The 15,046-nt window shown below is 42.8% G+C and overlaps 1 protein-coding gene across 1 annotated transcript in view; it reads left to right on the forward strand.

Moving 5' to 3' along the window:
- Positions 1 to 14,684, forward strand: part of LOC140491830 (sialoadhesin-like) — a 74,160-nt gene extending 59,476 nt beyond the window's left edge. Inside the window, exons 7-10 of the mRNA XM_072590225.1 lie at positions 4,091 to 4,192; positions 6,992 to 7,041; positions 9,719 to 9,910; positions 13,587 to 14,684. Of these exons, the coding sequence (XP_072446326.1) occupies positions 4,091 to 4,192; positions 6,992 to 7,041; positions 9,719 to 9,910; positions 13,587 to 13,757 (515 nt within the window). The 3' untranslated portion in view covers positions 13,758 to 14,684. The remainder of the gene's footprint in view (positions 1 to 4,090; positions 4,193 to 6,991; positions 7,042 to 9,718; positions 9,911 to 13,586) is intronic.
- Positions 14,685 to 15,046: the final 362 nt, after the last annotated feature.

Genomic DNA, 15,046 nt, shown 5'->3' on the forward strand with positions numbered 1-15,046 from the left:
CTTTCTCCAGCTTATGAGCATCTTTCCTATAACTGGGCAACCAAAACTGGACACAGTATGCTAGAAGAGGCCTCACCAATGTCCTAGGCAAAAATGAAGACTGCAGACGCTGGAGATCAGAGTCTAGATTAGTGTGGTGCTGGAAAAGCACAGCAGGTCAGGCAGCATCCAAGGAGCAGAAAAATCAATGTTTCGGGCAAAAGCCCTTCATCATGAATGTTCCTTCAACAGGATTCCTGATGAAGGGCTTTTGCTCGAAACATCAATTTTCCTGCTCCTCGGATGCTGCCTGACCTGCTGTGCTTTTCCAGCATCACTCTGATCTAAACTCACCAATATCCTGCACAACCTCAACAAGGCTTCCCAGCTCCTACACTCAAAGGACTGAGAGTTGAAGGCAAACATTCTGAATGTCTTTGTGTGGGTGATTTTGAGTAATTGGAGATTCAATTTTATCGTTATTCAAGAGCAGGTTTTACTGCACTAATTTTTCCCATAAACACAAGCCATTCTGAACCTTCTGAAGTCTAATTTGAAGCTGTGATTGTTTTTTTCCAGAGTTCCAGATGCCAAGTAATTGTCCATTAGAAGTTTCAACACCTTGACTAATTTTGATGTTTTCAGTGCTTCGGGACGTATGTGTGATCCCGAAGAACATTTTCTGAACTCTCTAGAGAACCTGCATGTTAGTATTGAATAAAGTATTGGAGGAATGTCAGTTCACATAGTACGCAGGGCCTATGAAACTTGTTCCTTTGACTGAGAGGAAAGGTACGTAAAAGGGAGAAAGCCAATGATCTGCAATTTACTGCGGTTCAACTTCTTCCCACAGACAAACCTGTTGAAGTAAATGTCAGTCGAGTTGGGATGAATTTTAGTTGTATGGCCAAGGCCAATCCCCTGGCACAGATTACATGGAACTACACAGGTAACATCAAACCAGTGATCACTGGCAACTTGACCACCAGCACGCTGACTCTGCGAACAATGTCAAGGATTTGTGTTTCATGTCAAGCTCGAAATAAACATGGCCTTGTCTATTCAAATGAACAGTGTACCAATGTAAAAGAGTGTAAGTATGTATAATTATAGATATTCATGCAAAGTGAAGAGGAAGGAAAAGTATTGTAAGCAAAGTCCAAATTAAAGTTGAACAACTCTGGAATAATTATTGTCACACCATGTCAGAGCTAATGAATTGAATGTGATGTTTCCAATTGGATGTGCACCTTGCCTTTCAGACAGTTTTCCACTAGCTGTCCGCATTTTCTGTGTACACAATGTTGAGCTCCTGCCAGAGCATCAGTTAGCTCAGTTGGTTTGCAATGCAGAGTGACACCAACAGTGTGGGTTCAATTCTTGCACTGGTTGAGGTTGCCATGGATTCTCAAGCATGTCCCTCACCTGAGGCAAGGTGACACTCAAGTTAAACCATCATCACTCATTTCTCTCTGATGAAAGAACAGAATGATGGCAACTTTGTGTTGTAACTCTGCCTGCCAGCTTTGTGTTTGCAGGTACAGAAATCAGATGGTTGCTGTAATGTCAGCTTTATTACTTATAATGTGTCTTCCTATTTTAAGTAAATGAACCCACGGAATTAATCAGCCTCTGATGATCATGATACGGTGTTCAGCGGTGGAAACATTGCACTGATGAGGTGAAGTTTGCTTGCGCAATCTTCAGTGTCGAAAAAATGTGGTGCTGGAAAAGCACAGCAGGTCAGGAAGCATCCGAGAATCAGGAGGGTCGGCATTTTAAGCACGAGCTCTTAGAGTCGTAGAGATGTGCAGCATGGAAACAGACCCTTCAGTCCAACCCATCCCATGCTGACCAGATATCCCAACCCAATCATTCCCACTTGCCAGCACCTAGCCCATATCCCTCTAAACCCTTCCTCTTCATATACCCATCCAGATGCCTTTTAAATGCTGTAATTGTCCCAGCCTCCACCACTTCCTCTAACAGCGCATTCCTACACGCACCACCCTTTGTGTGAAAAAGTTGCTCCTTAGGTCTCTTTTATATCTTTCCCTTCTCACCCTAAACCTATGCCCCCTGGTTCTGGACTCTTCCAACCCAGGGAAAAGATTTTGCCTATTTATTCTATCCGTGCCCCTCATGATTTTATAAATATCTATAAGGTCACTCTTCAGGCATCAACAGTGCAGGGGAAAAGGGCCCAGGCTATTAAACCTCTCCTCATAGCTCAAATCTTCCAACACTGGCAAATCTACAAATAGCTTATGCTCGAAAAATCGATTCTGCTCCTCGGATGCTGCATGACCTGCTGTGCTTTTCCAGCACCACACTTTTTGACTCTGATCTCCAGCATCTGCAGACCTCACTTTCTCCTTCCACAATCTTTAAGCAAGTTAATCTAGAAATGAAACGCATGGCTGATAGATTAGGCTTAGAATGAATGTGTACAGAAACGTTGACAGAAACTCAAAAATGTTGGAGGAAAGGACAGGTCTGAACAAAAACAAAAACAAGCTGAAAATCACAGCTTTCAGACAAAAAAATGTCTGTAATGATGCTGTCGTGAAAGAACAGAAGTGGGACACAGAGAAAACCAAACAATGCACTGAAATACCACTGAATCCACTGAAGAGGTCTAACCATCAAATCAAATTAAAAGAAAAATATAGTTGAAACGGTGGATCATTGTTATAGAACTTTATGAAAGAGTAAATGTAGGAGACTAACAGAAGGCTGAATGTTTAATAGAATCCAGGATGTAAAATCAAAGTGAACTGGAAACACTGAAGGAACAAAGCAAGAAACACCAGGAGGATGTGAATCACTTGAAACAGCCTGAAGAACAAAATCAGTCAGTGGTTAATCTGGAGCCAAACAGATTCTGAAACTGGAAATGCAGCCCATGGAAATTAATCATTGCCAATGAAGACAAGAATGACAGACAATATCATGTCTGACTGTGGAAATGGATGGCACCTCTACACAAAGACTCATAGGCTCTCTTGGTATCATAAATAGCTAAACCATCCTTTTGGAAAGGTGGGGGACGTTGCATGTGTACCTAGACTTTAGGAGACTCATTGTCTTTCAGAACTCAATATGTCGTGTGTATAGAGTGTTGTGACTCTGCCTGATAACTTGTCTGCTTTTTAGTTGGTTGCTGGGATAAGAGTATATCAGACAATCTTTCAAATGTGCCCTGATGTTCAATTAGATTACGGTTGATCGAAATCGTAAATATTTCTACCTAACGTACTTTTGCAATCCTCAATGTCAATGTCTCTTAGAAAATCTATCCCAGTGGTGAAATTTTAAACTCACCTCCCCCCTCCCCCACCTCTTCACTTTAATTAATTTTTTGGATAAAGAATTCTCGGTTTTCATCGCCTGTTGTGCCAGTGAGTACTTTTGGATTATAACCCTGAACAGCCTCATGTTTAAAGTCATAACCTTTGCTCTGTGGTTCTTCATCAAAGGAAATATGGTACACAGATAGAAAATAAACAATCATCCAGTTTAATCATTTAATCACGCCAATCAGATTGCTCCCAACTTTTATATTCTGTAGTAACGTAAGATTAAAAGTAAGTCTTTTAGACAGAGAGCAGGGGAAAATGTTCTAGACAGGACAAGACTGGAATGCATTGGTAGAGCTAGTTAAAAATCACACAACACCAGGTTATAGTCCAACAGGTTTAGTTGGAAGCACTAGCTTTCAGAGCACTGCTCCTTCATCAGGTAGCTGATTTTTAAATTTGTCCACCCTCGTCCAACACCGGCTTCTCCACATCATTGGCAGAGTTAGCAACTGAAGCTCAGACCATGTCAACATTGAAGAATAGATTAGATAGGTGTAGAGAAAAGGGAGCCAGAAGGCTGTGGAACCAGGAGTGTTGACCCCATGAGATTATTGTTCTTGCTGATGTATGGGATAAAATGCTTTCATTGAGTCAAACAGCCCATTCCAGTTTGATTCGAACCTCTATGCAATATCCAATGTGAGTCGGTTATCTCCAAAACGAGAGAGGGGAAACGGGAGAGAGAGATTTTAGTAAAGATTTAATTTACCTTTTACAATTGCAACTAACGAACGATGTGTCATTTGCAGCATCAGCACACATCCTGAAATTCGCAATTGCAGGATCCCTTGTTTCGATTGGACTTGTCCTGGCTGCTGTGCTATGGATACGAAGGAAAGACTTGTTCAAAGGTAAGATCCCTGTTAGTTGCTGCTCTTTCACATGGCTATGAGCCCAGCCATGATCATCGCTCCATAGTGGAATCATACAACATCAGGAGACAGAGGCTCATTGTATGTGTATCAGCTGCTCGAAAGATTATTTCCATGCCTCTGTCCTTCCTACCCGGTGCCTTTAAGCCTAATCATTGAAATTGTTGCCCCTGCCACTATCTTGCTGGACAACTCCATCACTACAGCTGCTCAACAACCTTCCAATTCTTCTCCGTGAGAATAAAGGATATTCTCTTCTACTTCCTCAGTCCTTTGGTGACCTTTGCCATTTATTTGTTATTCAGCTAATTGTCTTTCCCAGTTAGTTCTCCTTAACCAATTATGTTTCTCTTGGGCAGTTTCTTTTGAGTCAAATGGGTGAGTGCACAAACCTTTCTCCGATGCACTATCCCCCAGTGTATTTGCTGGCATCTGGTGGGCCAGCTGTTGACTCTGTCACTGTACCTAGAGTCAGTCAGTTGTTGGAACTGTTTCCTTCACACCACCTTCCAAACCGAGAGCCTCTCATTTCAGAAGGAAAAGGGCATTAGGCTAAACACTTATCAAGAGTTCTTTCCAAATCACACATCATCGTGGCTGATGAGGATGAGAGCACACACTTGAGAGCAGGCTAGTATTGTACATTAAAGGCAGTTTCATAATATCATGATACATGATGGTCCAGTCTAAAAGGTCTGTGCTTTCAGTCGCTCAGACTCTGTGCAATCGAGTTGGGTTAATCTGTTCAGTCAGTAAGCTATGTGTGTGCAGTAACTTCAGTAAGCACAGAAAATTCAATTCTAAAAATGATAAGCTTAAAAATCACACAACACCAGGTTATAGTCCAACAGGTTTATTTGGAAGCACTAGCTTTCAGAGCAGCCTGATGAAGGAGCGTCGCTCCGAAAGCTAGTGCTTCCAAATAAACCTGTTGGACTATAACCTGGTGTTGTGTGATTTTTAACTTTGTCCACCCCAATCTGACACTGGTGTCTTCAAATCAAAAATGATATGGACTTTGATTCCTGTGCTTCATTGAATAGAATCCCGACTGTATGGAAACAAGTCATTCAGCCCATTAAGTCCACACTGATGCTCTGAAGAACATTCCCCCACTAACCTATCCCAGTAACCTTACATTTCCCATGGCGAACCCACATATCCCTGGACACTATGGGCAACGTACCAATCCACCTAACCTGCACATCCTTAGACTGTGCTTGGAAGGTAGAGCACCCAGAGGAAACCTACAGAGAAACAAGAAGAATGTGCAAACTCCACACAGTCACCTGAAGCCAGAATCAAACCCAAATCCCTGGCGCTGTGAGCCACCATGCCACCCTGGTGTCATCTTTTTTCATCACATAACTCAGTTACATTCTAGTGATTGATTATTGCAGAAATTCCTTTTGGAATTAAAAACCAGAAGTCCTTCCACAAACACATATTTATCTGAAAACCACAAACCCTTTATATTGGGTCTTGGCTCAAATTGAGATCACTGTCTGCATGCTTTTTGATCATGTTCTTGTATCCTTCATTCCAACCCTGTGTCATGTACCTGTGGCTGGATGGTGAGAGTGTAGGAAGGAAGAGGTATGTGACTCCGTCTCTTAGAGCAACTAAGGAGGGTATCCTACTGCCTTCTGGGGTGGCACGCAGATTTAATGTAACCATCCAAAAGTCTTGGCAAGCTGCTTTGCATTTGACTATTGTGGATTTTACAGTTTGACCAGTGCGTACTGTGAGGCTGAGGGTAGTGAGGAGAAATGCATTGGATGCCCCATTTTCTGCACATGCTTTGTCACTCATGTACTGCAGACTCATTCTTGTACAGTATCGAACAGACTGAATATGGCAGTCAATGTGTCAACAACAGATTCACGGGCGGTAACTTTGATTTGTCATGCCAAAGGGAACTTCGTGAAAAAGTCAGTCCCCAGAATGTCATCACCTCCTTGGATGTGGAAAACATCGGTTGCAAACTGAAAGAATCTCGTCTGAGGCCAGCGGTGTTTCTGATTGTTGATGTTGATGTTGGAACTGAAGGGTTTGTTATCTGGTGGATCACATTAATATGTCCATCTGCACATGCTTGTACACCAATAGGTAGCTGGACCCACTGTCTTTGCCTCAGTAAAGGGTCACAGTGTCCACTGGAATGAGCTGTGGATAACATCAACACAAAAGAGGCTGCGCCATCATACAACAGACAGAATACCCCAGAATGAAGCTAAATTATGATGACCTTATAAGGACTGTTTGGTCCTCAATATATATCTATTCAGGGATTATTTAAATGCATAGTGATAGTATTTGTATATGCATCCTTGTATATGTTACTGGACAAGATTTCCATTCTTTAAAGGGAAAGAGCACAGAGTGCAGAGAAAACACTAATTGTACGTTTTAGATAGTTGCTTGACATCATTACATGTGATGCCCCCAATTTAAAAAGGTCCTTGTTTTCAGTTGCTCTCTCTCTGTGCAAAGGAGTCGGTGTTGTGTGTTAGTCAGTCCTTCTTGGGTGCACAACATGACAGCAATAGTCCGAGCACAGAAATCAGACTATGTTTATATCTGACATTTTATAACAATGTAAATAGTTAGTGATGTTAATAAACTTCAAGATATCTGTCTCAGCCATAGCCTAGCCTTTGTTTGATGTGAACTAACAGTGAGGACAGCTCTCGGAGTATGTCATACAGCAATAGTGTTGGACACAAGAAACCAGATGGGTCTAAAATAAAGCTGACAGATTCATTCTCCTTTTTTCAGGAAAAAAGTCAGAAAATAATTCACAACACGAAATGCTGGACTTGCAACAGGTTTGTGAAGGTTTCAGTATATTCCTAAATGTTCAGTCTGAGAAAGATAAATGTTTTCATGCAAAGGATTTTAAGTGATATGGGCCAAAGTTTGTATATGAAGTTAAGCTACAAATCAGCCATGATCTCATTGAATGCCAGAACAGATTCAAGGGACCACATGGCCCTTCTCCTGTTCATGTGTTCCTCTATTCTGAAATTGGATACATACTTCCCCAGTAACATACTTTACATTTCAGAAAGAATTATTGAGAGAAGACTTGTATGATTGTATAGAGGGGAACATGCATAGCTCAGTTTAGTTTTACCTATTAACCCTCCTGCTACATCCATTTGCTCACACCTTGATTCCAGATCATTTCATACTGTTCTATCTCCTTCTGTTGCTGTTCAATGGTCTACCTAGTGACCATCAACAAAAATCCGATGCTGATCGCCAAGTGCAACAAATGACCGGCTCAGTGATGCAGTGTGTCACTGTCTCCTTCACGAATGTGTAAACCCCCCCCCATCATTTAGTTTCTGCCACCTCCCGTCGGAACTCTTGCACACCAGAGGACAGTGTGTTGGTGAATATAATGCAAGGCTTGGGTGATGTGGCCAGCACGGTTGAACAGTTGCTTTGCCAGGCTGGGAGAGAGGGTGGAAAAGGGGGCAGAGTAAGGAGTGTGCATGGGGGATGTGCCCATATGAGACTGAGAACTGATTGCAGGTTTTGGGGTATACAGAGGTGAGCAGTTATGTGTGAAAGTAGTTGTGCAGTTGGTGAAATATGATATTTAAAACAGGAGTTTAATAATCCTAGAATCCCTACATTGTGGAAAGAGTCATACAGTCATAGCACGGAAATAGACCCTTTAGTCCAGCTCCTTCCTGCCGACAAGATATTCTAATGTAGTCCCATTTGCCAGCACTTGGTCCATATCCCTCTAAACTCTTTCTATTCATATACCCATCCAGATGCCTTTTAAATGTTGTAATTGTACTAGCCTCCCCCACCACTTCCTCTGGCAGCTCATTCCATACACACACTACCCTCTGCGTGAAAAAGCTGCCCCTTAGTACCCTTTTAAATCTTTCCTCTCTCACTTTAAACCTGTGCCCTTTAGTTCTGGTCTCCCCCCACCCACGTGAAAAGACCTTCTCTATTCACCCATTCAGCCCATCGTGTTGACACCGCCCCTCCAAGGAGCATCCCACATAGACCAAATCCCCCTCCCCTATCCCCACAACCCCGCACATCGTGGGTAACCTAGCATGGCCAATCCACCCCTAACCTTCTTTGGATTGTGGGAGGAAGCCAGAGCATCCAGAGGAAACCCACACAGACACGGGGAGAATGTGCAAATTCCACACAGACACAGTTGGAATCGAGTCAAGAGTGTGGTGCTGGAAAAGCATAGCAGGTCAGGCAGCAGCTGAGGAGCATGAAAGATAAACCTGTTGCACTGCTCTCAAGACCTGTCCAACATGTCCATCTTCCTTCCCACTTATCCGCTCCACCCTCCCCTCCGACCTATCACCTCCACCCCCACCTCCACCCACCCATTGCACTCTCAGCTACCTCGCCCCCAGCCCCATCTCCCACCCATTTACCTCTCCACCCCAGAGACTCCCAGCCTCATTACTGATGAAGTGCTCTGGCCCGAAATGTTGATTTTCCTGCTCCTCGGATGCTGCCTGACCTGATGTGCTTTTCCAGCACCACGTTCTTGACTCTAATCTCCAGCATCTGCAGCACTCACTTTCACACAGTTAGAATCGAACCCAGGTCCCTGATGCTGTGGGGCAGCAGTGCTAACCACTGAGCCACTGTGCCACTCTGATAGTGATGATGCATGTGATGTCATTGAAATTCTTGGGGCTAGATTCCCGCTGTGGAGTGACCTAGCTATTAGCTCACACTACCTTCACACAGTTTCTTTCAAAGCAAACCTTGGCACTTAATGCAGAAAGCATCTCTCTGATCCAGTGCTGCTGATTCAGCTATGTCTTCTGTACATTGGCAGAGAACATTTGAGCCCAATTCAAGTCCTGTAGCACCATAATTGAGAATTTTATTTGCTCACATCTTCAGTGACCATTGCTATCTATCACCTGCTCCAACCAGAATAGATCCCTGTTCTGTGTTGGATGCAGAGACTATTTTAGAGATGCCGGTGTTGGACTGGGGTGTACAACGTTAAAAATCACACAACACCAGGTTATAGTCCAACAGGTTTAATTGGAAGCACACTAGCTTTCGGAGCGACGCTCCTTCATCAGGTGGTTGTGTGCTTCCAATTAAACCTGTTGGACTATAAGCTGGAGTTGTGTGATTTTTAGCAGAGAATATTAGTGGCACTAATCTCAAATGAACTTGCAGTCTTCTGCTGAGGTGTGTAGTTACTCATCGGTTTGTTTAACATTGGCTGCACAACACTGATGCAAATCAGAAGCAAGTGTTGACTGTGAATTGCACATTGAGATATTGAGGCCTTTTTTCTGTTTCATGACCAAAGACTCAAAACTAATTCTCTGATGCTGTTGAACCAATGTACACCCCTTAAAATACCTTAACTTGTTTGAAATAAATTAAGTAAGACTAATCAAAATTTCTAATTGAATGAGTCCTTTCAAGTAAACATGATCTATTTCAACAACAAAAAATGAGTTGTGACTATGATCTCATTGGCAGGGCAACGAGACCACCATTTCCAACAGCAACATTATATATGACAACACGTGGATAAACAAGAGTCAAGGTGATGCACCCAGCAAGAAACCTGCTGATACATTGGTGTATGCCTCCATACAGTTTAACAACAAGTCTAAAGGCTCGGATTCCGAAAATCCCCAACTCGGACAAATCAAACCGGGCAGCAAACAGGTAAATTCACTTACGAAGAAAATTGCAATACTGAAACTTATATAGAACTTAGTACAATGTGGAAACAGGCCCTTCAGCCCAACAGGCCCATACTGACCCAGACCCATTCCCTGACGACTCTACATTTGCCCCAGACTTATGCACCTAAGTTACACATTCCTGAACACTGTGGGAAATTTAGCATGGCCAATCCACCTAATCTGCATATCTTTGGACTGTGGAATGAAACTGGAACACCAGAGGAAGCCCACACAGACACGGGGAGAACGTGCAGGCTCCACAAGACAGTCACCCAAGAGTGGAAACAAAGCCAAGGTCCCTGGTGCTGGGAGGCAGCTGGGCTAATTACTGAGCCACCAAGCTGCCCCAAAAACAGGCCATTCAATCCAACAGATCTATCCCAAGTCTACTCCTATGGTACTTCATCTCATCCTGTCATCATGTACTTCTTCCATTTCATGTACCTTTTCCAACTTCCCTTAAAGGCTCGTTGCTTTAACCCGTCCAGGGTGTTAGCAATTTCCATGTTCTCTGTATAGCAAAGATATTTCTCCTCGATTTCTTATTGAATTTGCTAGTGACTAGCTAAAATTTATGAACACAATTTTTTGGATGACTCTTACAAAAAAAAACCCACAAAAACAACTTATCTACGTCTACTGGGCAATTAGGGATTGGCACTAAATGCTGGCTCAGCCAGCAACCCCTCATCCCATGAGGGAATTTAAAAAGACTTGCATCAAAATTCTTAATTATTTTGAGTCACAGTTTTGAAATTCTTTTAATAATCACCTCTTAATTTTCCCGGAGTTTTGCTGCTGTGTTCATTCATAACTAACATTTATGACCTCTCAGTTCTGGTATCGTTCCTGTCAATCAAGTTTGCATCTTCCCCACTGTTTTACATCCTCTTCCCAAGTCTAGAATTTCCTACTTTAGAAGTGTGCATGCACTTCTCAGTGACGATATGGAGGAGCCGGTGTTGGAACAAGGTGGACAAAGTTAAAAATTACAGAACCTTCCAACAGGTTTATTTGGAAGCACTAGCTTTCGGAGTGCTGCTCCTTCCTAGCAACCTAATAAAGGGGCAGATGCTGGAGATTAGAGTCATGAATGTGGTGCTGGAAAAACACAGCAGGTCAGGCAGCATCCGAGAAGCAGGAAAATTGACGTTTCAGGCAAAAGCCCTTCATCAGGAATGAGGCTGGGTGCCTCGGGGGTGGAGAGACAAATGAGGTTGGGGGGGGGGGGCTATGGGGCTATTGCTGGGGGGAAGCTTAGTCTGGCTTTGGGTACAGGAACTAATGAGAGAAGCTTGACCCTGACTCAAGTTTGATGGTGATGTCCTGTGATTGCATGTGGTCTTCAGCAGGGAGACTGGTTCGGAAACTTGATTTTAAAACAGTGACAACAGCTTCTGTTCCGAAAGCCATGTAAAAGAAGAAGGTATCTCCTCTGCTGACAAAACAATGTGTGTGAATTGCTTGCTTAGCACATCTTTAATGAGTGTTAACATGTGTAAATCAGCATTCCCAAATCAATTTTGAGAACGCATGCTAATGCATCATATTAATTTATGTTAATGCAAAAATAAAAATCACACAACACCAGGTTATAGTCCAACAGGTTTATTTGGAAGAACTAGCTTTTGGAGCTGTGACAGCTACCTGATGAAGGAGCAGCACTCTGAAAGCTTGTACTTCCAAATAAACCTGATGGACTCTAACTGGTGTGGTGTGATTTTTAACTTCTAAGGAAAAGCTGATCAGAATTTGACGCAAGTTGAACATAAACTTGCTGGTTTTGAATTCTGCTTCTTTGGAAATGAACCTTGGTGGCTTTCTTTTTGTAGGTTTATGTGTCTTTATTAATTCAGTTTGTTATTATTTATGAATATGTACCACCACCAAACAGTCCCCAGTAGATCACTCTGTTTTGGTTCTGAATTTTTCATGCAGATGAAAACTTAAAGCATTAAAAACTTTAATTCTGATCCTCCAGCTGGAACGCAGACACTGTTGAAAATTATTAGTCATTTATAGACCCAGGTCTTAGACCTTTCCTCTTCAGTGTTAACTAAATTGCGTCACCACTTTCCACGCATTTCTTCTGATTCCTGAGTGCAAATCTTTCAGGAAATCACTTTTATTATCCATAACTTAATGTCTGGTATTTTTTACCCTTATTTGTTCATTCATTCAAGAAGTTTCATCAACGGCTCATTTACATTTTGATTTTTATGAAAACAGGTAAATAGACAAGGTATTTTCCCCAAAGTTTGGTAGTCCAGAACAAGAGGGCATTGGTTTAAGGTGAGAGAGGAAAGGTTTAAAAGGGATCTAAGGAGCAACATTTTCATGCAGAGGGTGGTACGTGGATGGAATGAGCTGCCAGAGGAAGAGGTGGAGGCTGGTACAATTACAACATTTAAGAGGCATCTGGATGGGTATATGAATAGGAAGGGTTGAGACAAATATGGGCCAAGTGCTGGCAAATGGAACTAGATTGGTTTTGAATATCTGGTTGGCATGGAGGAGTTGGACTAAAGGGTCTGTTTCCGTGCTGTACATCTCTATGACTCTACTACTGTATATTTCACCTGAACCCTGTTGATCATTGTTTTAAACATGTCATTTTGCTTTTCAGAGGCAAATTTAATTTGTTTTAAGCTATGTTCCTGAGAATTTCATTCTGTCTGTGAGAAGAGGGTTGTAATTTGTGTATTTAATGAGAAAATGGGACAAGCACAGAGTGAATGGCAGTAACAGAGAGGCACACAGAAGAGTCAGCACTGTCTGAAGGGAATGCCTATTGCTGACACATCCCTCTTGGAGCCAGTACAAAATGCTAGCTTTTAAGGAAGGTCAAAGACAGAGGTAGAAGGACAGTGTTTGAGGGAATTTCAGATCTCAGGATACATAGGTAGCTGAGGAATGTCCACCACTTGGTGGGTTTAGGAAGAGGGAGTTCACACAATGCAGAAACCTTCCAGAGAATTGTAGGGCTGGAAACAGTCATGGAGATAGGGAGGGGCAAGGTTGCTGTGGAATTGGAACATGCGGGGTAATCACCTTGAAGTCACCAGGAGCTCATGGATAAGGGGTGGATGGGACTTGATATGAGTTGGAATGTAGGCAGTAGAGTTTTGGGTGGGCATGGGTTACAGAGAGTGGAAGATGGAAGGCCAGTCAGGAGTACATGCACATTCAGATTGAGAGGTGACACAAGAATTGATGAGGGTTTCAGATGTCACTGGGCCATGCCAAGGGCAGAGACTGAGGATGACTTGATGGAAGTTTATAAAATAATGAGGGGTATAATTAGAGTTAGTGGTGGTTGTCTTTTCCTTGGGTGGGGGATTTCAAGATGAGGGGAAAGATTTTAAAATGACATAAATGGAAAATTATGTGCACAGAGGGTGGTTCATGTGTGGAATGAACTTCCTGAGGAAGTGGTGGAGGCCAGTATAATTACAACATTTAAAAGGCATCTGGATGGGTATATGAATCGGAAAGGTTTAGAGGGATATGGGCCAAGTGCTGGCAAATGGGACTAGATTGGGTTAGGATATCTGGTCAGCATGGATGAGTTGGACCAAAGGGTCTGTTTCCGTGCTGTATGACTTTATGTCTCTTCATTTCTGCACATCTAACTAATTTTATCGTTCCACCCACAGCAAAACCATGTTGATCAATCCATCGATGGTGCTGTGTATGAGAATATGGACAAGTACAAACAATCTGGTGAGGAAACAAACATCATCAGAAGATATCCAGAAGACGCCGTTGAATATGCCTGTGTAGTGTTTAAGAACAAGACTCTTGATTCAAAAGCAGCAAACCACTGAGCAGAATAAACTATGTTGGCGTCATTTGGGAAAGCTCAATTCTGAAATGAAGGATATTGTTTGAGTAGGATAATTGGATTTTCATTCATGTGGTTTTGCTTTTTCAGTTCCTGGGTTGTGAATGTCGCTGGCTGGGCCAGCATTTATTGCCCATCCCTAGTAGGCTTTCTTATTCAAGATGGCCGTCTTCATCTTTCATCTTTATCTTCCCAGCGATGGCGTAGGGAGGTGGAGTCAGTGGGAATGGTGTCCATGTTGGCAGCAAGGCAGTGGCTGCAGAGTGGTGAGCACGGAGCAGGACTCTACCTTTTCACACTCTGCTCCTGGGCCTGGCCAAGATGGCCATTAACAGGCCCAGGCAACGGGTCACGTAGGGGCTCATTGTTCCTGACTGTCTGACACTCTCTCGCGGCCGAGATATCGGCATGCTAATTTAGCAAGCTTTTGTTCTGTCGTATACATTTTCATTTGGCTTTTTGAATTTGTGTTTGCTTTTGGTTTGGTGCCCAGGCAAGGGCTGTTCCATTTTGCCACAATATTGTTTTGCAAGGACCAAGGCAGCTTTTATTTTAACCCCTTGTTGCCCCTGCCCCAGGAGTGTTCAATGGGAACAGAGCTGAGGGGAATTTTCTTTCCAGTTACATCTCATTGTCCCTATCCCAAGATGGGGATGGAAATGAGGTAACATCTTTTATCATTTTCTGAACCAGAGGAACTTTATTTTGTGCTAAAAGACTCTGGCGGAGGTATCGAGAAGGTGGCTATCGGTGGTGATAAGGCGGTCCTAACAGGAGCGACGGCAGGGGAGAGATACATGAAGGAGAAAGACGGACTCTCTTTAAGTTATATTTTTGACCTTATTTTTAAGTTAATGGTGCCTGAGTGTGGCGACAGTGAAGCTTTCCTCTGTATTTTATCTCAAGTGCATGTGACAATAAACAATTCAATTCAGAAGTTGGTGGTGAACTGCATACTTGATACACTGCTGTAGGTAGACCCATAGCATCAAATGGGAATGGGTTCCATGATTTTGACCCAGTGGCACCATAGAAACAGCAACGGATTTCCAAGTGAGAATGTTGCATGGCCTGGAGGTGATATGATATTGCCATGACAACTGAAACTGTTATGGACAGATTAAAATTTTCAGTAAGATAGTTTCTGTTTTGTAAAAATGTTTATAATGACACTGAAGCCAATCAGGGAGCCCTGGCTGACAGATACATACAGATGTGTCAGACATACTGCCCACTCTGAGAGTTAGCACTGAGGGAGCTGGATCAGTGTCA

Source organism: Chiloscyllium punctatum, chromosome 20 (genome assembly GCF_047496795.1).
Source record: "Chiloscyllium punctatum isolate Juve2018m chromosome 20, sChiPun1.3, whole genome shotgun sequence".
NCBI classification, from domain to species: Eukaryota; Metazoa; Chordata; class Chondrichthyes; order Orectolobiformes; family Hemiscylliidae; genus Chiloscyllium; species Chiloscyllium punctatum.